This window comes from Myiozetetes cayanensis, unplaced genomic scaffold (genome assembly GCF_022539395.1).
Source record: "Myiozetetes cayanensis isolate MyiCay16 unplaced genomic scaffold, myiCay2020 scf12, whole genome shotgun sequence".
Classification (NCBI taxonomy): domain Eukaryota; kingdom Metazoa; phylum Chordata; class Aves; order Passeriformes; family Tyrannidae; genus Myiozetetes; species Myiozetetes cayanensis.
The window spans coordinates 14,799,948-14,822,654 of record NW_026086826.1 but is presented as its reverse complement, the minus strand read 5'-3'; the positions used below and the strand labels follow the sequence as shown (position 1 = coordinate 14,822,654).

At 36.7% G+C, this 22,707-nt stretch overlaps 1 protein-coding gene across 3 annotated transcripts in view; it reads right to left on the bottom strand.

Moving 5' to 3' along the window:
* Positions 1-6,205: 6,205 nt before the first annotated feature.
* Positions 6,206-22,707, bottom strand: part of HS2ST1 (heparan sulfate 2-O-sulfotransferase 1) — an 80,669-nt gene continuing 64,167 nt past the window's right edge. For 2 of the 3 annotated variants that reach the window (XM_050306357.1, XM_050306358.1), the window contains exons 3-7: positions 19,548-19,633; positions 15,844-15,980; positions 13,461-13,560; positions 12,255-12,412; positions 6,206-10,812 (exon numbers count right to left, since the gene is read on the bottom strand). In XM_050306357.1, coding sequence (XP_050162314.1) covers positions 10,586-10,812; positions 12,255-12,412; positions 13,461-13,560; positions 15,844-15,980; positions 19,548-19,633 — 708 coding nt within the window. In that variant the 3' untranslated portion in view covers positions 6,206-10,585. The remainder of the gene's footprint in view (positions 10,813-12,254; positions 12,413-13,460; positions 13,561-15,843; positions 15,981-19,547; positions 19,634-22,707) is intronic. The other variant, XR_007627639.1, reaches the window with a different exon arrangement.

Here is a 22,707-nt window from a genome sequence, read left to right as displayed (position 1 = left end):
TCATGCCAAGGTAGAAAGTCATATGGGAAGCAGGTTAGTGAAGAGACGTAGGAGGAGCCTGTGCAGGGCTCAGGAGGTCTCAGTTGAATTCCTGGCTCCTCCACAATGTTCTTGCATAGCCGTAAGCAATTCACCTATACCAACACCCCTGCTATATTTGTAGGCACCATACTCTTGGCTTAGGAATGTAATGAAAAGCCCAACCTTGCTGTTATCTCAACACGGATCAGTATCAAAACATCTCAGCAGGCAGACCCCACCAGGTCAAGGCCTTATTTCTCAAAACTGTTCCTGTTTGCAGCACCTGACAGCTGGCAGCAGCATTCTCACTGGCAGAAACGGGAATCCAGTGAGCCACTGTCTCCCAGGCACAGGGCAGCCCTGCCAAAGCACCAGCCAGCCCACGATGTATCTGGGTGAGGTGTGGGCCCACACACAGGCAGCAGCAGGGATCAGAAGATGCAGCTTCTCAGGAACAGATAAAGCTCACCAGTGTTTCAGTGCCTTATTTCTAACACAGGACAACAGTATCAGATTTTCTAACAAAAACATCGGAAAGGATAAGGGAACTTTATTCAATACTATCCAGTAATAGTCAGGTATTATGGCAGCCACATGCCAATACTGCTTACCAACACAGGCTTCCTTTTGATCCATAGCACTATTGGTTTATGTGCCAAATAAAAACATTTATGTGTAATAATACTAACATAGCTCTTTAACTGATCTACAAAGAACAAGCATATATACTGCTCCCAAAGAGGAAAAGAAAGCTCTTACCTGATAGAGAGACTTTTCTCTACTGCATAGATGACGATGACAAGCGCCCAGAGATGAGTAGAAAGGCAAGCAAGATGCAGCAATTCTTCTCTGGCATCTACGTTTGTCTACTTGCTTTGCACATGCAGGGTGAAACATCTGTCTCTGATGAGTAACTGTGGGGAAGTTACTTAAACTTTTCAGTTATGGTCTGTGTCATCTGAGTGACTGGAAAATCATCATTCCTAAAACTGGACACCAATATTCCACAACTAACCTTTCTCCTGCCTTTCAATAGGCAAGTCTTCATCCAGCAGCCAGTTCTGCCCATCTACTGGATATTCTTCACAGAAATTTGATACATGAACAAATGCTGCTAATAAATCTCATTACTGGATGCATTTATAGAGAGCTGATGCATCAGCACTTGAAGCCTAGAAAAGAATCTGCAGCAGCCTAAGAAACACTCCTAATCTGAAGGGACGTTCAGAAAGCAGAATCCTATCAATTTTGAAGTGATGTGGGTGAGGATGATTTGCCCCAGCTTCAGGCAGGGGAAAAATTTGGCTTTGTTTTAAATTTATATTGCTTAAACCTTGTTTTTTTGGGGCAGCATCATCACATGAAAACCAATATTTATTCCTTGAGGGTTCCCTCTGCCCCCACCTGATTTGGGAAAAACAGCAGTATGGGTTTTTTTTTGATTTATATGGAAAGAGGAAACCACCCTGGGCTAAAAAGTCTACAGTCAGCAGAAGCAGCACTTTGTCTTCAAAGACTTAGACACATGGCTCCCAAATGATTAATGTTCCTAACTCACATTTCTTCTTGCAGATGTGATTACAAAAGAGAATATGAAAAGGATTTTTAAAAAAAATTGTTAGAAATGTATATACGTATTTTCATCAGAAAGAATGAAACAACAGAAAACAATTTTCTGGGTGGTTTTAAAAGAATAAAGTCAACTCAGATGCCAAAATGTTGACTGATGAAATACCTTGGCAACAAAACTAAACATTCTGCTTTCCTAGAAAGTTATTGATATTTGCTCAACCTGAAAAAAAAACCCAACCCATGAACAATTTATTACATAATTACATGCTAACATAAATACCTAAATTCAGGCTCCACATCTGAAAAATTGACAAATACTGTCAAATATCGCAACAATTACTTTGCATTGCTTTTAGCTATGGAATATCACATATTCTAAGAAACTTCAGAATATCCTGTATGGTTGTGATACCCAGGTCCCCATTTCCTAGTTTTCTGCAGTATCTTTGGAACTAGACAGTAAGATTTCCAGTTATCAATCACTATTTGAAACAAACTGAGATTGGCATGGGGAACAGTCTACCAATGCAGCCACAGAGCTACATTCTTTTACATTTTGAACACATCTTTTTTATGCATATGAGAAAGGACAAGAAAGGGTTTAAATCAGCACATATAAGCCAAACATAAAATGATAAAACAAATTTCAACAACCAACTATGAACATCTATCATAAACCATGAACAGCTTTGATAAACCATGAAGATACCAGGGTTTCTCCCTCCACTCTCAGTCACAAAGTACAAGACTGACTTGGAAAACACTGCTGTCACAAGAGCAATAAGATTTAGCATCAGGACCTTTCATTGCAGAAAGCTCTATTAAATTTGTTTCCAAGGTACCTGAACCATGTACAGCCCCAACTGGACTGCTCAAGAGATGCTGAGAGGCTGCATCAGATACACAAAGAAGTTGGGCTTTGAAAGTGCATTAACACATCTGCCTAGGCATGCTTTGCTCCCTCTGACTATGGACACAGTTTTCAAACTTGTCTTCCAAAGCTGCCTTTGAATCTTTTTGGCTTGGTCATTAATTCTTCAGTTTTTTCAGTATGATCAAGTGATGAGAACTATAACTCCATATGAGTAGATGCACACACACACACACACATATGGAAGAGGACATTTCTGGACAGGTGAGTTGGGGAGGAGGGGTATGGGACCAAAGATACACATGAGCTGACTGCAAAGCTTTACTTAATAAAACCTGTTGATTGCAGCCTGATTCTCACCTTATCAGACACTTTTCCTGCACAAAGAGTTAAAAAAAATATTCCCCACCCTGGCCAAGTTAAATATCCTTCAATATCCCTTACATGGGGTAAATGTATCCAAACTGTTGTATGCCCTGTCACTGGCAAGCGTGAGCTAATTCAGCACAATACATGAATGCTGCCTCTGACACACAGGACAGGGACCTCCATTGCCACCAGGCTCTCAAAGGTGATCCTGAGTAAACACCAAGTTTGATAAACTCCATACTGGAGCGTGATCTCATGTCCTACAACAATACCTGCAAGATAAGACTTGTCCTTTGGAAGGCTTGTGAAGGAACAAAAACTAGTACACTATCTCACAGAGCCAGCTGAGAAAAGGGAGAGACTGAACACAGATGTCATACACTCATACACATTTTTCCATACACTTGGGGGAAAAAGAATAAAACGGCACAGACAAAGAATGTTTGCTGGGGTGGGGAAGGCACTGACGTGTTCCTGTTTTGCTCTTTTTAAAGGGAAAATTCCCTGTTTGTCTTAAGAAGAAAACCAACCCAAAACCTCTTTGAAAAGTTTTATGGAAAAACAATGTTTACAGGAATTTTTGCTAAAAGTAAAACTCAGATTTCTAATCATCTCTCTGAAGTAGCCTTTAGTATTAACAGATGTCTGGTTGGAATCTGCCTCAGCCAGTGAACTCATTCTGAATGGACACCAAAAAAGTGCACAGTTTTTGTTCCACATAATCTGAGCATAAGATGCTTTCTCCCAGACTTTACGGACTTGACTTCTACCATGCAACTATTATTTTATCTTCAAGAAGCAAAGACCTTAAATGCAGAGCAGACAAGCCTTCCAGTCAATGTAATTTGCTTTTCCAGATCTATAGCTTAGCTATAAGTAGTAAAGGAGGAAAGTGCTGGAAGTAGGCACTTGGTCAGGGGTTATAAATAGGAGACATTTCATTTGTCAGTGCACAGGCCTTGCTTACAATAGCAGCAGCCTTGATGGCTGCAACTTCAAGCTTGTTAATTCAGTCAAGAGAAGGCACTGAAGATCCAATGCAGATAATTAGGCCAGAGATAGCCATCATAGCTGTTAATTTAAGCAATTACTGCAATCTATAGTGGCTTATATTTCTGCCTGCACTTTCCTCTGTGTTCTTTACATACCGTCTTCACAGATATAAATATACCCTTTCCTACCACATCGACTGCTTTACACGTTTGCCCATATATCCCCTCACTGTTACACGCTGCTGTGAGGCAGTTGTGACAAAGCCAGCCTGTAACTGCACAGTCTCTAGCAGTTAAGCATTCCTTTTCCTCTTGCCAATTCTCCAAGTCACGCAACATTTTAAAAGTTATTAAATTCTAAATAAAGGAGATTAGGGATGCCAAATTCTATTCTGTGCTAAAAACAGCAATCAATATTTGTCAAGACAATAATAACGTTTTAGGGCCAGAAGACTGCTATTCTCTAGACTAGCTTTTTTCTTTTTTTGGTGAAGAGACAGTTCATAATATTTTCCAGTAACTGCAGCATCAAACTCAAGAGTTCTGGTTTAGTTAGAGCATTTAAATTATCATACCAAATTAGGTAATGTTTGTCTTTCAAAATAGAACAATGTTTTTCCTTATCAAAAACGAAATTATGTTTGAAACAACACATGCATGTATACAGCAAGGCAGCAAACCATTTCTTAAAGCATCAGAGGAATGCAACACCTATATACTTGAACTATATCCACAATTCCCATAAATCACCATTTTAACCTATTTTGTTCTGAGATTTTTTTTTAACATGAAGATTATTCTCTGTGCAATTATTTTGACAGTCATATTAATTATAAGTTAATATCTGTGTGCAGCAAATCTGAGAGTGGATTCAGGATCAGCCTTGTAAATGTGTAGAGAATGTTTATCACAGTATTTTCCATTTTTATGAGGATGCAGTTGGTTATTATGACAAGGTGAAAGGTCTCAAAGCCTTCATTTTTAGGCCACAGGTGGTTCTTTGTAGAGGTTTTTTTTAATAAAGAGTATTATTAGTCCTTTAAATTAGCTCTTATTGAAAGTTACCACATCTGTGTTATGTGGTAATGAAGCCAGGGAGGAGGTCATAGCAGGGGACTTGTGCTCGAAGAAAACATCTGGACATTGCTTTGACATTCACTAGCAACTTCTTTTATTTTATTAAGAAGTAAGGAAATTATACTGAAATCAATTGCAAGATGCAAACAATAAATAAAATGAAAATACAGGATCTGAAAAAAAAAAAAAATTCTAGGTTGGAACAAAAACCCCCTTTCCCTTCTCTCTCTCCCCTCCCATGAATTCCAACCAACAAGGTTAATTACCTGTGCAAATGGCAGCATCAGTTATAAAACGGTTCAAGTATTTAACACATACACTAGAGTCATTCTGTCTTTCATGGGAGGAGCTACTGTCATTTTAAATAAAGCTTTTTCTTGTATGGCAACCTTTTTTGCCTGTCATTTTATTTACTACATCATTTCAGAGACAGGTACAGTGACCTTAGGAAGTCCTGTACCTTTATATAGGCATTTTTTACCCTTCACTTCCCCCTGGCTGATATAAGCAGAGAGACTTTGTTTCCTGTGCACAATTACAGCTATCACTTCCACTAATGGTAGTAAGGAAAAGTCTATTTTCAACGAAAGGAGGATTGAAAAGCCATGAAAAACATCAAACGAAGTTGCTAAGTAACTGCATGATGGTTTTTAATCATCAAGGCTGATAACTAAATATTTAGGAACTACCACATTAAGAAACTTGGCTGTGTCAGATGACAGTTCAGCTCCGTGGCACATGCAGCTAGGGATGTTTATAGGGCAGTGGTTACAGTAGGCCTCAGAAATCCTAAACAGCAGTGTACTCATGCTCACTGTATTTTCTTGTTTTAAGTGCTTGCTTACAAATGCAAATGACATTTCTAGTCCACTCAAGTTCTTCTACCACTTTCAGCACAGCAGTAACTGAGGGTCTTCCCATACCAAGGTAGTCAGTTGGGACATTTGTTCCCTCAGGCAGGGAAGCAGGTATCAATTCACAGTTTTAATGCAAGTTTCCTGTTTCTACAAATCTTGGCTTTAATATTAGGAACTTTCCATTGACACTTTCAGCACAGTGTATACTCTCCACAAACTTATTACCTATCTGCCTAGAAAGCCCAATGCAAATTCTAAAGGCCTAATAAATATATTTGGTTATAGCTGTATGAAATTACTACAGACAAGCTACACTCCAGCTCTCCCCTCCCCTCCAAAATCACAACAGCTGCCAAGAAAGTTCACAATACTGCGTCACAATATCTTCCAGATAAAAAGCATTCAATGTGAATGTGACATGTAAATATTAAGACAGGACACCAGACTTCTTTTCTTTCCCCTTCCCACTGGGTCTTTTATTTTATAGCATTTGCATTAGGTAATCAACTGAAACACTTCAACAACAGAAAGCTGGCAGCATAGTGAGGAAAAATGGAGATTATTTCTCAAACAGCTGTGACAAAATGGTTTCAAGTTGGAATAGTATTGCACAAACAAATCCGTTTACGGAGGGTGAGTGGGAGCAAGCATCTTCAACATGGATTGTGAGGAAAAAAGGCACTATTTAGCTGCATGTGTGTTTAAAAAGAGAAAAAAAATCATGAAGCACAATCCATGTTTTTCAAAATTACATTCAGTACTGCTTTAGAAATGCTCACAAACCTGTCTCTTTTACAGAAGCTATGGAAAGCCGCTGATGTAAATATCAGACAGTACAAGTGTATGAACATTTATAATTATGCTCCAGAAAAGTCTCAGGAAGAGGGCTCTTTCTATAAATACTGCTGCAAAGGTTACACAGTTGCATAGGCTTACAGTAAAGGAAGCATCCATCCAACTAAGCAGCCTTACACTTCCCTTAAGTTTTATCTCTAGTAGTCATAAAACATGCTCTAATTCTGAAGAGCTAAATTGGCAGTGCACTTGAATCAGGCTTTTGCACTCACTGCTTAAGCAGCACAATGCAGACAGCATCATCCACACACCTTTCTGTCACATACACCTTTAGCAGCTAAGCTTAATGGAAAATTTTAACAGAAGTGTAACAGAAAATAACTGAATTTTCCCCGATATAAAATAGAACTGCTCTGAGACCATCAATAAGCAAAAGTTTGTTTCTGTAATGTAAAAATAGCTAGGTATCTTCAGAAAAACTAAATACCCACAAAAGGCATTTCAAATGACCAGGATGGGCTGGTTCTTTGTCTCCTCTATAGGTATTCTATAACTATAAATTTTCATGCCTGTTTGAAAATTAAGCCACTATCAGCATAATAATAGGGAAAGTGCTTGAAAACCACCCAGAGCAAACAGGAATGTGCACAGAGGACAACTTGCACCCTAGCCTTGAGTCTGCTTATAAATGCACTAACTAAATAAGAGTGAAATTCTTGTTGTATGGCTGCAGAATTATTATGGGAAGGAGTTAAAAACACTGTTGTTCTACTGTCAACACTGCCCAGTGTACCACAAGTGCTCCAGACATGCTGTGGGTATGTAGTCACCAGCACAGCTGGACTTTGTGCCACTGGGCTGACATTAACAGTTTCAACAGTTTTGCACAAAATCTGGGCAGTAATTTCGTACAGAAAGTACAGAACAGTGTAACAAAATCTACTCTCAACTATATATATATATATATATATATGAGCATTTCAGCACCTTTCAAACGAACTTAGCCCTGCAAAAATCCAATCTCGCTCCTCCGCGGAGTACAGTGACTTCAGGTAAAGATTCATGTTCAGGAGGCTGCATAGTAGTTTACTGATCATACAACCTGCAAAACCAAAAAGTCATCTATTGCTGCTTTCCACTATGAGTCATTAAGGGAAAATATATAAGATAAATTATATTTATATACTGTAAAATATTTTTAATGGCAACAACTTGGATTCTTTTCATTTCCAAACAGAAGACGAATAGAGCAGATTATTAAAAATCTGTAAAGCTCTTTTTCCTAAACTGCTTGTTAGGAAAACCAGGTTTGATAGTTCTGAATTCAAAGGATTCTAAAAAGTTCACAGTTGACTTTAATAGTTGCACTAGATAAAAAAGGAGAGTCTTAGTTCCTTCTGTGTTCTACACATGATCACATTTTCAGAATACATCTAGAATGAATACCTCTCCAACTGTTGTTAGCATTTTCAAAAAATACTCCTTGTTTACCTCAACCTTGTCAGTTCACAGCAAAGAACAGGAAGTGATATCTGATTAAATAAAATGTGGTCTTACATGAGCTATGAAAAATATATTGCTTTTTTAAAAGTAAAAAAAAATTGCATTGTTCTATTATTTTTGTTATTGAAGATTCATAATTAAGAAACTCTAAATCCTGAAGGACAAAAGAAATACAACTTTTAAAATTGCTTACAGAATAGGTTTCTGTAGACCCTACTGAAATCAGTAGAAGTTTTACCTATTGTTTTCTTGTCAACACAGAAGCATTCATCTACATACCTATTTCATTACTTGGATGAAGATTTTTTATTTTCACTTAGTAAACTCTTCTGCTCTCTTAGAAGTCGCTTCTGAAAATTCTGAAGGAGACGCAAGAAGGTAAACTGATCCAAATTATTCTGAGGGAAAACAAGATAGTCAAAATAAAACCTAACACGGAACTATCAGCAAGTGGAAATCTTTCCTGGGATTATAAATATTCATTCTATTTCAAGAAAAGTTACTGCTTTTTAATGAAAATTTCTAGATCTCCATTAACTACTTCTTGTGTATGATTCCTCAGTTCCTTTCTTTAGCTAGGAAATGTCTTCATGTGTGACCCTACACATCCTATATCCAAACACGCTGGCATTATTATTGATGTCAATAGACAAGGACTAGAACAGGAAGTCTTATGCATGGTTCATGCTACATAAATGGTAAGCTATGAGAAGGAACTTCCCTGATTATTTGAAAAGAACAAAGAGAGATCTATTTTTAAAATTAGAAGGGAAAAATCTAAGAAAACAAAGAAATCGTAAGATGTACTTGATAGTCCCTCGTTATCCTCTCTGTAATTGGGCTGTTGCTTTTGGCTGCAGACATCCAGTTCACAGACCATTTTCCATTTCCTTTGTTTTCATTACAAGAACAAGCTGGTTAAAGAAACTCCACTCTGTAATTTTAAACTAAGCCTTCAGCACCATCCCTTAGGAATTTAAACCTTTACCACCATTCCTTACTTTGTCTCCTCAGTGCCTTCCCCCATCAAACCCTGTGAAAAGCACTTTAAGAAAAGGCAGGTGTAAGATGTGTAAATACTCAGATCTTTAAGAAAATTCAATAGGAAACAAATTCTTGCAGTTCTCCACTGCCATTTGCTATAATGCAGTGGCCCCAAACATCTGTTCTCAAATTTCAATTTACTTCATCTACCAGGTGTTTCACACTGTTAATAACGGCAACTCACAAATTTACAACAGTCACTAAGGCAGTTACATAAATACAATTATGTCAATCAAGTTCACTGCATCTTTCTCAACCAGACTACACATGACATTTTTCTTCTTGTTCTCTTACCCTAATAAAAGTTGAAGACTACATTTCTGCAAAGAGAATCCCTGGACAACATTCTGGTATTGAAGTCAGAGAGGTCACTGAAGTGTGTTTCAGCAATGTCCAGCAGTTAACTCAACCAGGAAACAGATGTGATGTTTTTCACTTCACACATAACAGAACTGGTGCAAAATCCCACTTTAAACTAGTTACTTTAAACCTTTTGGTCCAAATACATAAAATAAGCAGTATTTACAGCATTTTACTCCTTTTGTAAATGCAATGCTTTAAAACACGTTATAAAGCACCTCAGTAAAAATATTCTACAGATAAAAGTATTGAAGTAGTAGGAAAACCCTAGCCATACCACAGCTCACTAATAGAGTCATAATATGGATTCACCAATACCTCAGTTTACAATTACTACAAAGAATCCATGGAGAAACTTACTGAATTTATGATTTTTATACCACTGTGTAAGGATCAACTAGAACTGCAGACAATACCGAATTTCTTCGTAGTTTTCCCAACCTCAGTCAGTGGTGGTGGACATAAAACAAAACAAAAACTCCACTGCTCTGATTCTTGAAGTTTTTACAATATTAATGTGGAAATGACATTTTAACACTAATGAGTAGTTGTAATTTTTTAATAAAACCACATATATAAATATGGGCAATTCCAGCAGCAGCAGCATTTCTCAGCAGAAGATGATTAACCATCCCAATTAATATCATGTGACATGATTCACAAAAACAAAGCACAGATGTCAACCAGTTATTAAGACTACTCATACTGTATACAACCAAAATTTCCATGTTGAAAGCTGGGGAAAATGATTTCCTCTTCACAGAAGTATAAATGAAAATAAATTGCTCTGAAAATTAAAAAGAGCATCAACAGAAGTGTTTTGTGTTTGTTTATATTTTCAAATAGAACTGCTGTGTATTAATTGCTCCGAATTACAGTGTAGATTTCTTCAGGTTAAGGATATTGACTCCCACTGAAAGTATTAGTCAGGTAAAAGAAATTAAGCCTTTGCTTCTGGATTACCAACACAGCCATATCCAAAGCCCTGGAGGTGATCCACAGCCCAATTTTCTCATATAAAGAAATGTCTTGGAGGTCTACAAGCAATCTAATTTCCATGGCTGAGAACTAAGATGATGATGTGATCAAAGATTTAGGTCCATAAATCTAACAGTATAGTGTTCTTAGTTTGATTTAGGGTAAATCTTTTCATAGAAAAAGTTTTGAGCCAGAATATACAATTCTCCATCTTTTTCCCGAACTGCATGTGCTCTGACAAACTGAAATTGCTCCAGTGCAAATTCATAGAACTCATTCTCCATTTTCCAGATTTCAGACTGTTGTAGCTTGGCAATAGTTTCTTTTGTGGGAAGTTTTTTCTCAGTTGTTTTCCTAAGATGAGACTTCTTTCCTAAATGCAAAATGAAAGCAATAACTTCACTTTAAAGTTCATGTGCTTAAAAAAAAGTTTACAGTTATTTTATTTACAGGGGTTTATACTCTCAGTGTGTTGATAAACTGCATCAGAAGTGACAAGTTTTAATCCAGAATGTATCAACATAACATGCAGAGTTGGAAAAGTGCAGTCTCTCTCAGTAAATGTTAATGAATTTTACATCCGTTCTTTCAATTCTTCCTCCTTATTCTAATAAACCCAGGGAATGAACATTCATTCAAGGAACAAGATTACTCCACATAATATACTTGGAGCAAGATTGGTCTTTCAAAATTAATTATTTAGATGTTAATCTGGTATCAAATGTTAAGAATTTTAGAAACTGCAGAACAAAGAACTTCTTTCATAGAATCATTGAGGTTGGAAAAGAAGTTTAAGGTCATAGAGTCCAACCACAAACCTAACACGGCCAAGCCCCACTAAACCATGTCCCTGAGTGCCACATCTACACATCTTTTAAACACCTCCAGAAATGTTTATATTCAATTCAGACTACAAAAAAAACCCCAACCACTGCACTGGTGTAAGCCCTGTCTAGCACTCCATGAAGGAGAAAAAAAATCCAGTTTTCATGTGATTTCAGTTGTCTATTTCTAATCAAAATATATACTCCTTACTTGATGGCATTTAAAGCATTATTCTCCCATCTAAATAGGATACTATAGTCTTATCATAAATGATACATAAGCCACATCCCTGTTGCACAGAGTTCCCGAGACAAAGAGGACTAAAATGATGACCAAAATGATGATAAGATTTTCCCTAAGAAAGTTTATCTGTTGCTTTGTAATAAACTTGTTAATACTACACATCTTGGCTCTATATATCAGACCCTTTTCCCCTCTATTTATAGACAGAAGCTCTGCTAAGAGGGACCTTTCCTTCATCACAAGTTGCATGGCCAGTTCCTAGAAACTGAGCTACTGGCTATGTTATGTCTTATTAGGAGCCCTGGAAGATAAACACGTACTTGGGTCTCTGCATCCCTCAGGCCTTATTGCTCAGCCAACCAGGCTGCACTGAGTTAATTTCAGCAGGGCTTCTGAGGAAATGGAAATCTGCCACATCAGCCACTTTACAAAACTGAAGCCACTGCGAGACCTTAAAAAATGCTCTGTTAAATTTTTTTGCATGCACTGTACCTACACAACTGCCTTTACCCCAAACTTAAATATTTACAATTTGTGTAAGGCAGGAAGATACTTGGGTTACCCTAAAAAAAATTGCTGAGAATCTTTTAAAAGGAGTTTATCTCGTTTGTAGGAGCATCAGCCAGCTGAGAGACAAAAGACTGGTAGAGCCTCAAAACTATTCACTGAACTCTAAGAATTCACATTAAAAAGGCAATAAGAGGATGAAAAATCCATGGAATCCATGGATATCAACTATGTAAATACCTGTCCGGTACAGTTCTGTGGCACCCCTGAAGAACCGGGGCAAAGCTGCCTCCAATAACATGATAAAGTCTTCAAGCTCCTCAGTAACTCCCACTAGGAAGTATTCATTAATCAGATTGTATTTGGCTTGTTCCAAAGCCCATCTGCTTCCCACATTCCTAAAATGACAGAGAACAATTACAGCAAGTTCTGATGGCAGCCAACAGTCCTTGGTCCCTAGATAGAGATTACTTCACAACACGACATTTGTATAGGAAAGGCAAGACTCATTCCAAGTTATAACCATTCCTAACTTCATTTCCCTTTCCAGTTTCTCTCGCCTGTGTTTTTATCTAAAATTGTGAATCTATTTATAGAGGAGTCTCCACAAAAATACCCAATGTATGTATATGTTAATGTCTCTATTAATGCAATTTTCGAAGGATTTACATTTTCTCAGTGTTAATCCTTGGTCTCCACTTTCACATTAGATACCTGATAAGAACACACTTTCCCTTTTGCAACTTCTTCCTTTCTCTCCTTCTCTACGTGGCCCCAGCGTAGATAGGTTTGACCAACAGGTACTGAAAGGGGAGCTCCCAAGTGGCCATTTACTTTGCTTATGTTTGAAAGAACAGTACCTTTGATGAATAACTGCCCTTGGTATCACTTAGAATAGTTCCATTAATCTATATGGGGTTTTTTTGGTTGCTGAAGAGTGTTTTTAAGTATGTGCCATTGTTATAAAACATGCTGTATTGACAGATGGACACTATTTGCTTTTGTTTCAGTTTCTACTAGGTAACATTGACTACTGGATGCCTGGTAAAGGTTTAAGATAAATTTATCCTGATCTCAATTATTTTATTCTCTCCAGAAACTTCAGGAGCTTGAACTAAAACATGTCCATTTGGAAAGAAAGATACTGCAGTCTGATATAAAAAAAAGTCAAGACTCCAAATCTGCAAAAATAATTTTTAAAATTGAAAACATATGTTTTCCCTCATAGCACTGTTGATACAGTATTCTAACATATTGCTTGTTTAAAAAACTGCAACACTGTTTCAGTAATTGCATCTTCAAAAGAAAACACATTACTAAAGTACCCGCTGCTTCACTCTGCCCAGCCCCTCACACTTTCCCCAACTGTGATACATATTCAAATTTGTTACAGTTTATATTTCAGCAATGAGGTACTTGACTAACAAGCTACATCTATCTCCCTACCAGCATTCAGAGCTGTGGCCACAGAAGAATGGAATTTGAAGCCAAAGTTTCTCTGGAGCACAGTCGGAACCTCCAGCTGCCACACATTCATCAAAAGTCTGGAACAAAGACAAAATTGAGCTGAGCTTTAAAATCTTATATACATATGAAACATCTCAGACTGGCTATTTGCTAAATGTAGTAGGGACAGAAAAACACAAGATATGATGTGAAAGAATAAAAGGTAGCCTTGCTTTCACAGTATTAGTAGGATGACCTGTTTGTCTAAATTAAAATAGTATTTGGACAGTCTTTTATGGTTACAACTAATGAACAGTTGATCTTACCTGATACACATTGATATACCTTTGATATAACCTTAGCAAAGGATATTTGACAAAACTAGCACAGATAGTCAGTAAGTGTTGGTATAATTGTTTTCCTGTATAAAAGAAGTCACTAAAGATACAGCATGAAATGCCGTAGGGAACTGTGTGATACTGGAACAGCTGCATCTTTATAACATAGAACACTGTGCATTTTGTGTTTTAGATTAAAGACTGGTTTATTTTATTTTAAATATTATGACAAATAACTGCCATTTCAGAGGCTAATTTGGTTTTGGCAACCAGAAGAATTGAAAGGAAGGTGTTCACTGCATAACAGAATATTCCATACAGTATTGCTCTCTACATGGATACCTGATTGCTCTCTACACAGGAGCAGCAATACACAGTTTCAACTGCAGTACCACAGCAAAAATAAGAACTCCATCAGCATTGGAAACAATTTGTAAATTGTTACTGTGTCACCATAAAGTAAGTACTTATAATATTTCTAGTCAACATATAAGGCCTGCATCTAGGACAGATTAAAAAAACTTAATAATAAGAGATCACATAGACAACTTTTTAGACAGTTTCTTCTTTAAAATTACAAGTTTCTGTTCAAAACAACCATGTAGAAACATGTTTGCATAACCATTTGGGGTTAAGAACAAGGACAACATCATTTGCTTCTGTTTTGTGGTGAAGTTTCTGAGATGTTCTGAAAAATTTACTGATACTATGCCAAAGTAGGGAATAAACTGTGCCTGGGTTCACAATGAACTCTGAGTTTAGAGTACCTTGTACATGTCATACATCAGAAATAAAACCACAGTTTAACTAGGTAAACAAGACACTGGCATGCTTTTCCTAGCATAATTCTCTAGTGAAATTCTGCACTGATCCATCATGAGTACTGGGTAACTCCAACATTACCTTAGAACTAAGCTGTTAAATGCACCTCCAAATTAATGAAATGCAGTAGCTGAAGATGGCGCTAAACCCTAAATTAACGCAGGAGCAGTTAGTTACCAACTGAAAAGAAAAGAGGAATGCTCTGCTCCCAATATATGAAAAGCACTATTTGGATGGGGAGCAGCACACAAAATGATTGTCACATTTATTAGTTGTTATGGTGTTTTTAGACTAAGTGTATTCAGTATGATTTTTGCTTATTTTTTCAATGTCTCTTGGTATTCACACAGTGCAACACTAAATTGTCAACACTACAGAAAAATTGCATCAGCTTAAGAAAATATCACTGAAATCATAAAAAGTATTTGGCCCTGTAACATACAAAATCTCACTACATTTTATAAAGGATTCTACACTGTTCTAACAATAATTTTATAAACTATACTCATATACTTAATATCCTCCTTTTCTTCCTGATTTAAAAACCCCAAAGCAACATGCCCCAGCAAATGTCTTACTGAAAACTATGACAGTGGATATATAGATTCTTTCTGAAGTAAATATATTTTGTAGCCTACATGATGTTGCCATTCTGAAACTGTATTAATAGTCAATGTTTGAATGTGCTAACCTGATCTTACAGCCCCTTAAGGCAGATGAGGATGTACAGAAAGGTATGTATCACACTCCATAGTTTTCAAAAAGACTCCTTACAGAATTCCATTGCAAGGTTCATGATTTTAAAAAATAAAATTAATTGGGTTGCTAATTCTAGAAAATAAAAAACAAAGCCAAAGCATCAGCAGTTCTACAGCTTTTGTTGAAAAAATGTGTCTTAGTCTTCAACAAGAAGGGATTAGCCTTCTTACATAGGAGTATAAGCTTATCTTGATATTTACAACTCTGGATACTTAACACATTTTTAAATTTTATTTAATTTTTTTAACAAACTGCAAGATTAAGTGAATTTATAAGGGTACAAAGAACATACTCAATGCTACGCTCTGCTCCATTATGGACACGAAGTGGAGAACGTAACTTCCAAATCCACCATTATCATCAAGGCTGATACAAGAACAATTCAGCTTTTATCAGGACATTTTTTAAATTGTTTTCACACTAACTTTAGTAAGTACAACATGTATAATAAAGTGTACTTTACCTTTTATCCCCCTGTTTTCGCCTCCGTAGCCCTGGTCTGTAATCATCTCCAAAGCGCAGAAAGTAATAATAAGAAACTAGTCGTTCTATAGGATCTCTTATGACATTTATGTAAATTGGTTTCTTTTTAACACCAAATCTAAAGTAAAAGAGGAAAAAAGAAATCTTTCAAAGGACAAATCAAAGCTTCTCATCTAATATTTAAAAGCCTGTCTCTACTGACACAACTGAAATCTCTACACAAAATAAATGATATTGAGAAGAAGTTTAGAGATCACTTCTTTTCGTCCTCATACCCAGTGCATTATGTGGATGTGAAAGTCAGTTCAATTTCAGTTTTTCTAAGATTATGATTTTAAAAGTTTTTTTCTTATTAAAGAAACAAACAAAACTTACATATTTTCACACAAATAGACACTAAAAATGTTTACAGAACCATGCTGACTCTAGAAATGCCCTAATTAGTTTAGCAGCCCCATATGTGTTTATAATAAGTATGAGGAAGTTTGATATTGAGTTCCTGTCCTCCTGAACTGGGCTTTGCAATCCTGCAAGTAGTTTTCCTGGCAGGTCTCCAGTTGTCAGAAACGTTAACAGCAGGAAGACAGAGCTCAGAGCCCATCAAGCTGGGTTGAAGGCATATGGCTATGCTTATTAAATATAAGCCTAAGATAGAGAAATTAATATGGTTACAGATACTATCTAAAGATATTAAATTAGACATTTACTCTAAGAAAATTTTTATCTACTGTAGTACAAACAGGAAGCCTGATGAAATCAGGTGGTAAGCTCATAGGACACATGACAAAGATTTAAAACACCAAAACTGTTTTGTGCAAATGCTACCTTTCAATGACCTGTGTTCAAATCAGCTTTTATGATACATTTCTCAGTTTTACTTTTTCTTCCATTTGAGACATCATTGTGGCAAATAATTATAGTATCCAAACATAAAGAGTTTATATCACAGTGGAAATTGCAAGTGTGTCAAGTAACCTGAAGTAAAGCTAGAAGTTGGAAAAAAAGTTCTGTTCCCATGCAAACTGGGAAAGTGTTCTGCATTGATAGAGGGCCATTCAAGCCTCCTAGCTTGGCTAAAACAGAGAGCATTCATAGTTTCAAGATGCAGTACCACTATTGTTAAAGGGGTACTCTGCAAATTTTACTACCAGATACTGTGCATAAGAGGAATCTTAAGTTTAAAAGCTGAAGAACAGAAACATAGAATAAGCGGGAGAAAGGAGGAAGTTAGAAAAAACCAATTAACAGGCATTACTATGGCAAAGACCAGCACTACAGACAGAGAAATTGTTAAAGGCTACAGAAAGAGCAATTGATTCTCCAGTGTTGCCAGCAGAGTACCAATGAGTCCGACTGGAGCATTCAAAGGCGGCATTGCTGACATCTGTCTGCATGCCAGCTCCTACTTCCAAAAGTCTGTAAAACAGGGTTTGTGAACATTTCAACCATTTTGATGCAAAGTCCAGACTTCAAACTGCACCTTCTTTCAGGTCCACTGAAGTGCACGAGAACGCCCGTGTGTCTCCTTCCACAGACTGCACTGCAAATGCTGAGAAAGCTGTAACAGACCACTTGGTGTAGCAGCCTCAACCAACAAACAATATGTATCCATGGGTTAAATGGAGATGTTGAAGTCCTTAGAAACGCTTGTGCTGGACTGGACATTCATATGGATTTGCAGATGAGCTCGCAGAACTAGCTACAGTTACAATAACATAAGTCACTTACTACTGCAACTTTATTAATAATGGTAATGAATTGGTAATTGCATTTTCAAAGAACCTTTTTTCCAACTATTTACCAGAGAAAATAGGAATAAGAGTGGATGAGAAATTTAAAAAAAAAAAAAGGGGGAAGGGGGAATTCAAAGTTTTATTACTGTCATTTCTATGTGGATGGGTTATTATAACCTGTCCTCAATACTGCAAGTCATCCATGGAACCCACTACTTTAAGTTTCAGCATAACTTAAGAGGTACTTCTGGTATTTTACAGAGGATCTAAGTTTGATGTTCATGTATAAGGACACATTGATTTTTCTGAAATATTTTACACTTCTTAACTACAAGAATGTTCATTACAAGAACATACCTCACAGCCTTAAAGGTGTGGGCCTTGCCAAGCACAACCAGCGTATTCAAGATATTATTTTAACAATGAAAACCCAAAGTATGAGAAAGCAAGCTGTTGTGGGAAAAAAATAAATCACTTAGGTGAAAGGATAACAAACAACAAAGACAAGGATAACACAGTCCTGAAGGGAAGATGCAGATGAAAGAAATCTGTGAAATTGCTTAGATGCTTTCTAGATGTAAAATAATTATTTTAGTTTAAGAAGTTCTGGTATCTGAAAATGTTTTCAGCTTTATGAAGTACTGAATAAAGTAACATTCAGCTTTGCTGTTCCAAAAAGCTATTACTCAGTTCAAGCATTTATTAACGTTGAAGGATTTTAACTTTAAAAAGGCAGAAAGGAAACTAATGAAATTCGGTATATTTTATTTGATTGATTGATTTGCAAGTAAGACTTTTTGCCTGTTATTTTTTGTAAACTTCAAGCTTTTACTTGGTGCCATTGGTCATTTTCAGCTACTACTGTAGCTTTTAGCATTTTCTATTATATAATACACTGTATAGGGAATCTATGAAGGTCTCACTCCCCCATCTCATTCTTTGTAATAAAAAGCTCAAATTAAAAATCAGTGTACATGACAGAATGAATAATTAAAATGAATGACTAAACAAAAGGAATTACTACATACAAAAAAGAAGAATTTCATTAAATAATTAATATGCACAGAAACATAACACTGAGGACTGACCGTCGGCAAGAGGTAAAAGTAGCGGGTTACTATCCTTTGTGCAGTTGAATATAAAGAGATCTGAAAATTCCACTTTCAATTTTAAACCATTTTCCACATGCTCCAAATTCAAGATGAAGCACTGCCTAGTAAGCATCTTAAGCAAAACTGACTTGTCAGTTCAAGGGGAGGTTTCATAAGACTGAGCTACGAAGGATCACTGCTTTAGATCCAGAAGCAAAAATAAGACAAGAAAAGAAACATATGAAAGTGGAAATACAGATATGATCCTGAACCTTTGAAGTCAGTGGGAGGATTTTTACCTCATTTTATTTTAAATTAAGTTTAGAAGTAGCAGGATTTAACTCCACAAGAATTATTTCAGTGTTTTTTTACCAGAAGTCAATTATTATAAGCCAGAAAACTAGTTCAAAATATAACTTTTCAGATTCCCATAAAATGTAAAGGGATACTATGGTAGAGAAGAACTACATAACTTAAGAGGTAGGCGGTATTACCCTTTATTTACCCATAATTACCTATTATGAAACATTTTTGAGAACAGATACGTTAAATTTCCCCAAATGGGAAGCCAACCCCAAGAGAGAACTGCCAGTGTTTCAGAGAAAAACCATGATTGTTTGCAATACAGACATGGAATACTAATCCCAGTATATAAATATTTCTTAAATGAGACTCGGCTACATTTTGTCATGCAAGAAGACAAGAGCAAACGGTGAAAATCAACCCCGAATATCGCCCGTCGTGGCAATGTCAGTGTGTGGATTTTTACCAAACTGCAGTTCCCAGCTTTTCAGCACTAGAGGGCACTCAGAGCCCAGTCGGAGCCTACTCTGCTCCAGGGAAACCTCCAAGGGAACGTACTTGGCAAAGTCCAGGTAAGATATATGGCCGTGGTAAAATCCTGGCTTCATTTCCTTCCAGGAAGTCACGTTCTTCACAAATCGGACCTGTAAAAGTAGACAGCAGAAAGTGTTTCTGCACTGCTGGAACACATTATGCTTTCCCATACGTAGTGTTTCCTGGTTTGTAAGTAAAATCTTATAATGCATTAGAAAAAAAAGTCTATTTTGAATATTACAAAAAAAAAGTGCCATTAAAATAGACTTTTCTGCAGCATACAGACGACTGATTCAGATCATCACAAATTAATGATCAGAAACTAAACAAATGCAGAATAGAGGAATCAGAAGGGCAATTGAAGGAAAGGTATCACAAAAACATCAGCAAGACAAACATTTATATTTTTGTCAGTACATTCTATTTGTAATTTGAAAGGAATGTGGAATTCCTTTAGTAGAAATGCACATACATCTTTGATAGAATTGTCTGACCTGTATTTAATCCTTCAAATAAAAGTGTACCAGATTTACAAGCATGTTTTTAGACCTATTTCACTGGGACGTAAGAAAGATCTGATGGTTCATTTGCTCCCCAACCCCCAAAATGCAACGCACAAGCAATCCAGACATTTTATAAATGCATGCAGTGTAAATCAGGTCTATAGTTTACTATTTTGAATAGCCACCTTAAGCCTAACATTCCAGTGAAACTTCCATGTTAAATCATGAAGTAGCCCTTGCACAAGGGCTGATAAAGCAGTTTTTGGCAAACTTCACAAAAACAGGAATATCTTTACATTTCAAAGAACAAAGAAAGATACAAGCCCCAAAACAGAAAGCGTGATCAAATTAAGTGGGACATGCAAATCCTGATAGAGTTTGGCTTTATTAGATGAACAGAATATTTTAACATCAAAGCATTTAACTGAAAGTTATTTCTAAACTAGTGAATTGGATAATAAAGAAAGGATGATAAATTTGTACTGCCTGAGCTGTCTGACAATGATATGCCGTTTCTGAGGCTCAGAATTAGAAGACAGTGTTCCCTGCACATCTACAATATCTTTTCTGTTATGCAGTGAAATAGATAACCATGAAAATAGTGAGGTGAGACAAGAAAGTCAAAAAAGGAAAGGCTGAGAGCTCAAGACAACACACTAACATTTTGAAAGGTCAAATGGATTGAGAATGTCCTGAAGCATGATATTTATTATTTATTATAACCTACCAGTTGAGGATTTTAAGAGGCAAGACTAGCCTGCTGCTGTTTCTTCAAAGATGCAAAACTCACAGTATAGGATTTAAGAGGTCAATAACCTGTACTTACTTCCTCAAACACTGGCTCTTAGACTCTCAGGTAAAAGAACTGTATGTTACTTTTTAATAACAGGCAACATTAATCTTTCCAGTGCACAAATTTCACAGTCTGTGGCATTGCAAAATTTAAACCATATATTGCACATGAAAATTGTGGCAAATCTAGCTGAAAAGCACTGCATAATGTAATACAGTGGTGTTTCATAAACTGCACTATCTTTCTGTCTGGTTTTGTGCACAGCACAAACTGATAATATGAATCCAGTTGAATCACCTTTACTGCTACTGAAACAAACCCAACTTTCACTGACTGTACCTTTCCAAGATTAATGACAAGATATTTTAAGTGGAGAGCCTCAGATATGAATATCTGTTTACCTGGGAAAAAAGTTTCCTAAATGTATCATCCTCGCTTCCTTCACCCACAAAGCCCAAAACGTCATGGTAAGTTGATACAACTCTGCAATTAAACCTATGGTGTCCAGTGTAGTGTGCATGTTCAAGCACACTTTTGAGTTACGTTTCCATGAACAAGCTTTCTGAAATCTAACACCATCCAGATTTCAGTTTCTAATGGACTAGGACTAGACACAAGAAATGCTAACTACAAAATTCCAAGGTTTTTGTCTTAGATCACCATGCCATCATCTGGCATCAAACCGTTCCAGTAACAGTTAAAAAATCCTTTATTGTCTTTGTCTTACAATGTTATTGTCTGCTAAGGAAATAATTTTTATGAACATAGATGGATGGTTTAGCCTCTAACACCAGTCAAGCTAAGAGAAGGCTAGGAAGGTTCTATATGACAGCTCTGACATTTACATCTGCCTTGAGATGGACCAGCAACACACTGAGCCCCTGAGAACTATAGCTTTTAACACCTATAACTAGCCTACAGGCAAGAGATTTTTTTTTCTCCCACAGTCTGCAGCATTCCAAAAATCAGAATTGTTCCAGGTCACAGACAGCCTAATGAGCCTGGATTCACACATTTTAGGTCAGAGACGAATATTGCTCACTGCTTCATACTGTTAAATATGATCAATTTTACCTTTCTTTTCAGGGCTTAGCAGATACTGGAGCTTTCAAGAGACAGAGCAAGCTTCTCCATCTGAACCCAACTGAATAAAATTTGAGGTGACTTTAAAAGTTCAGATAGACGTGAATGGAATTCCTGTGAAGTTGTTTCGTGGTGCTTTTATATAATCAGCTATAAAGTTGCTTCACAGCCTTTACTAAGTGGGAAATCAGCTGAGCTTCACTGAATTAAAAAGCCAGATCAAATGCACTCTGGGGGCATAAGATGTCCAGAAAGGTAAGTTAAATACATTCAGTTTCTAGAACAGTAAGAATTTAAAACAAGTCCCAGTGAGGCAAAGGATAAAAAAAACAACCAGCATACTTGGTCTGAGAAAAATCTGTGTGAGCAAACTAAAGTGACATTGTAAGCTCTTACCTCTGTCCAGTAACTGCAGATATCATTCCCTCTTCTCTACAGTCTGACCAAACACACACACCCCTTTTACCATGCCCAAAAGGTGGTCTGTCATTTCCCTGTGGCCTGGTATCACCTGGGCTTTTTGGATACCAAAAAAGCCCATCTTTTCACATTATATCCTAGGTTTTTTTGTCAACTGCTGAATAACTGACTTAAAATTACAAAGAACTCATGGGATGAATATGATAAGCCCAGACTGGTGAGGACATATGAGGATTTTCCATATGAAGGGCTCTCAAGTAAGACTGAAAACCAACACAGTGTTCCCATTAAAGGAAATCTCAGATTCAGATTTCAAGATCAAGCATTACGGGATGACAATCAGAATCCCTCTGCAGAAAGGCACTGCTTTCTTACTTATCTCCAG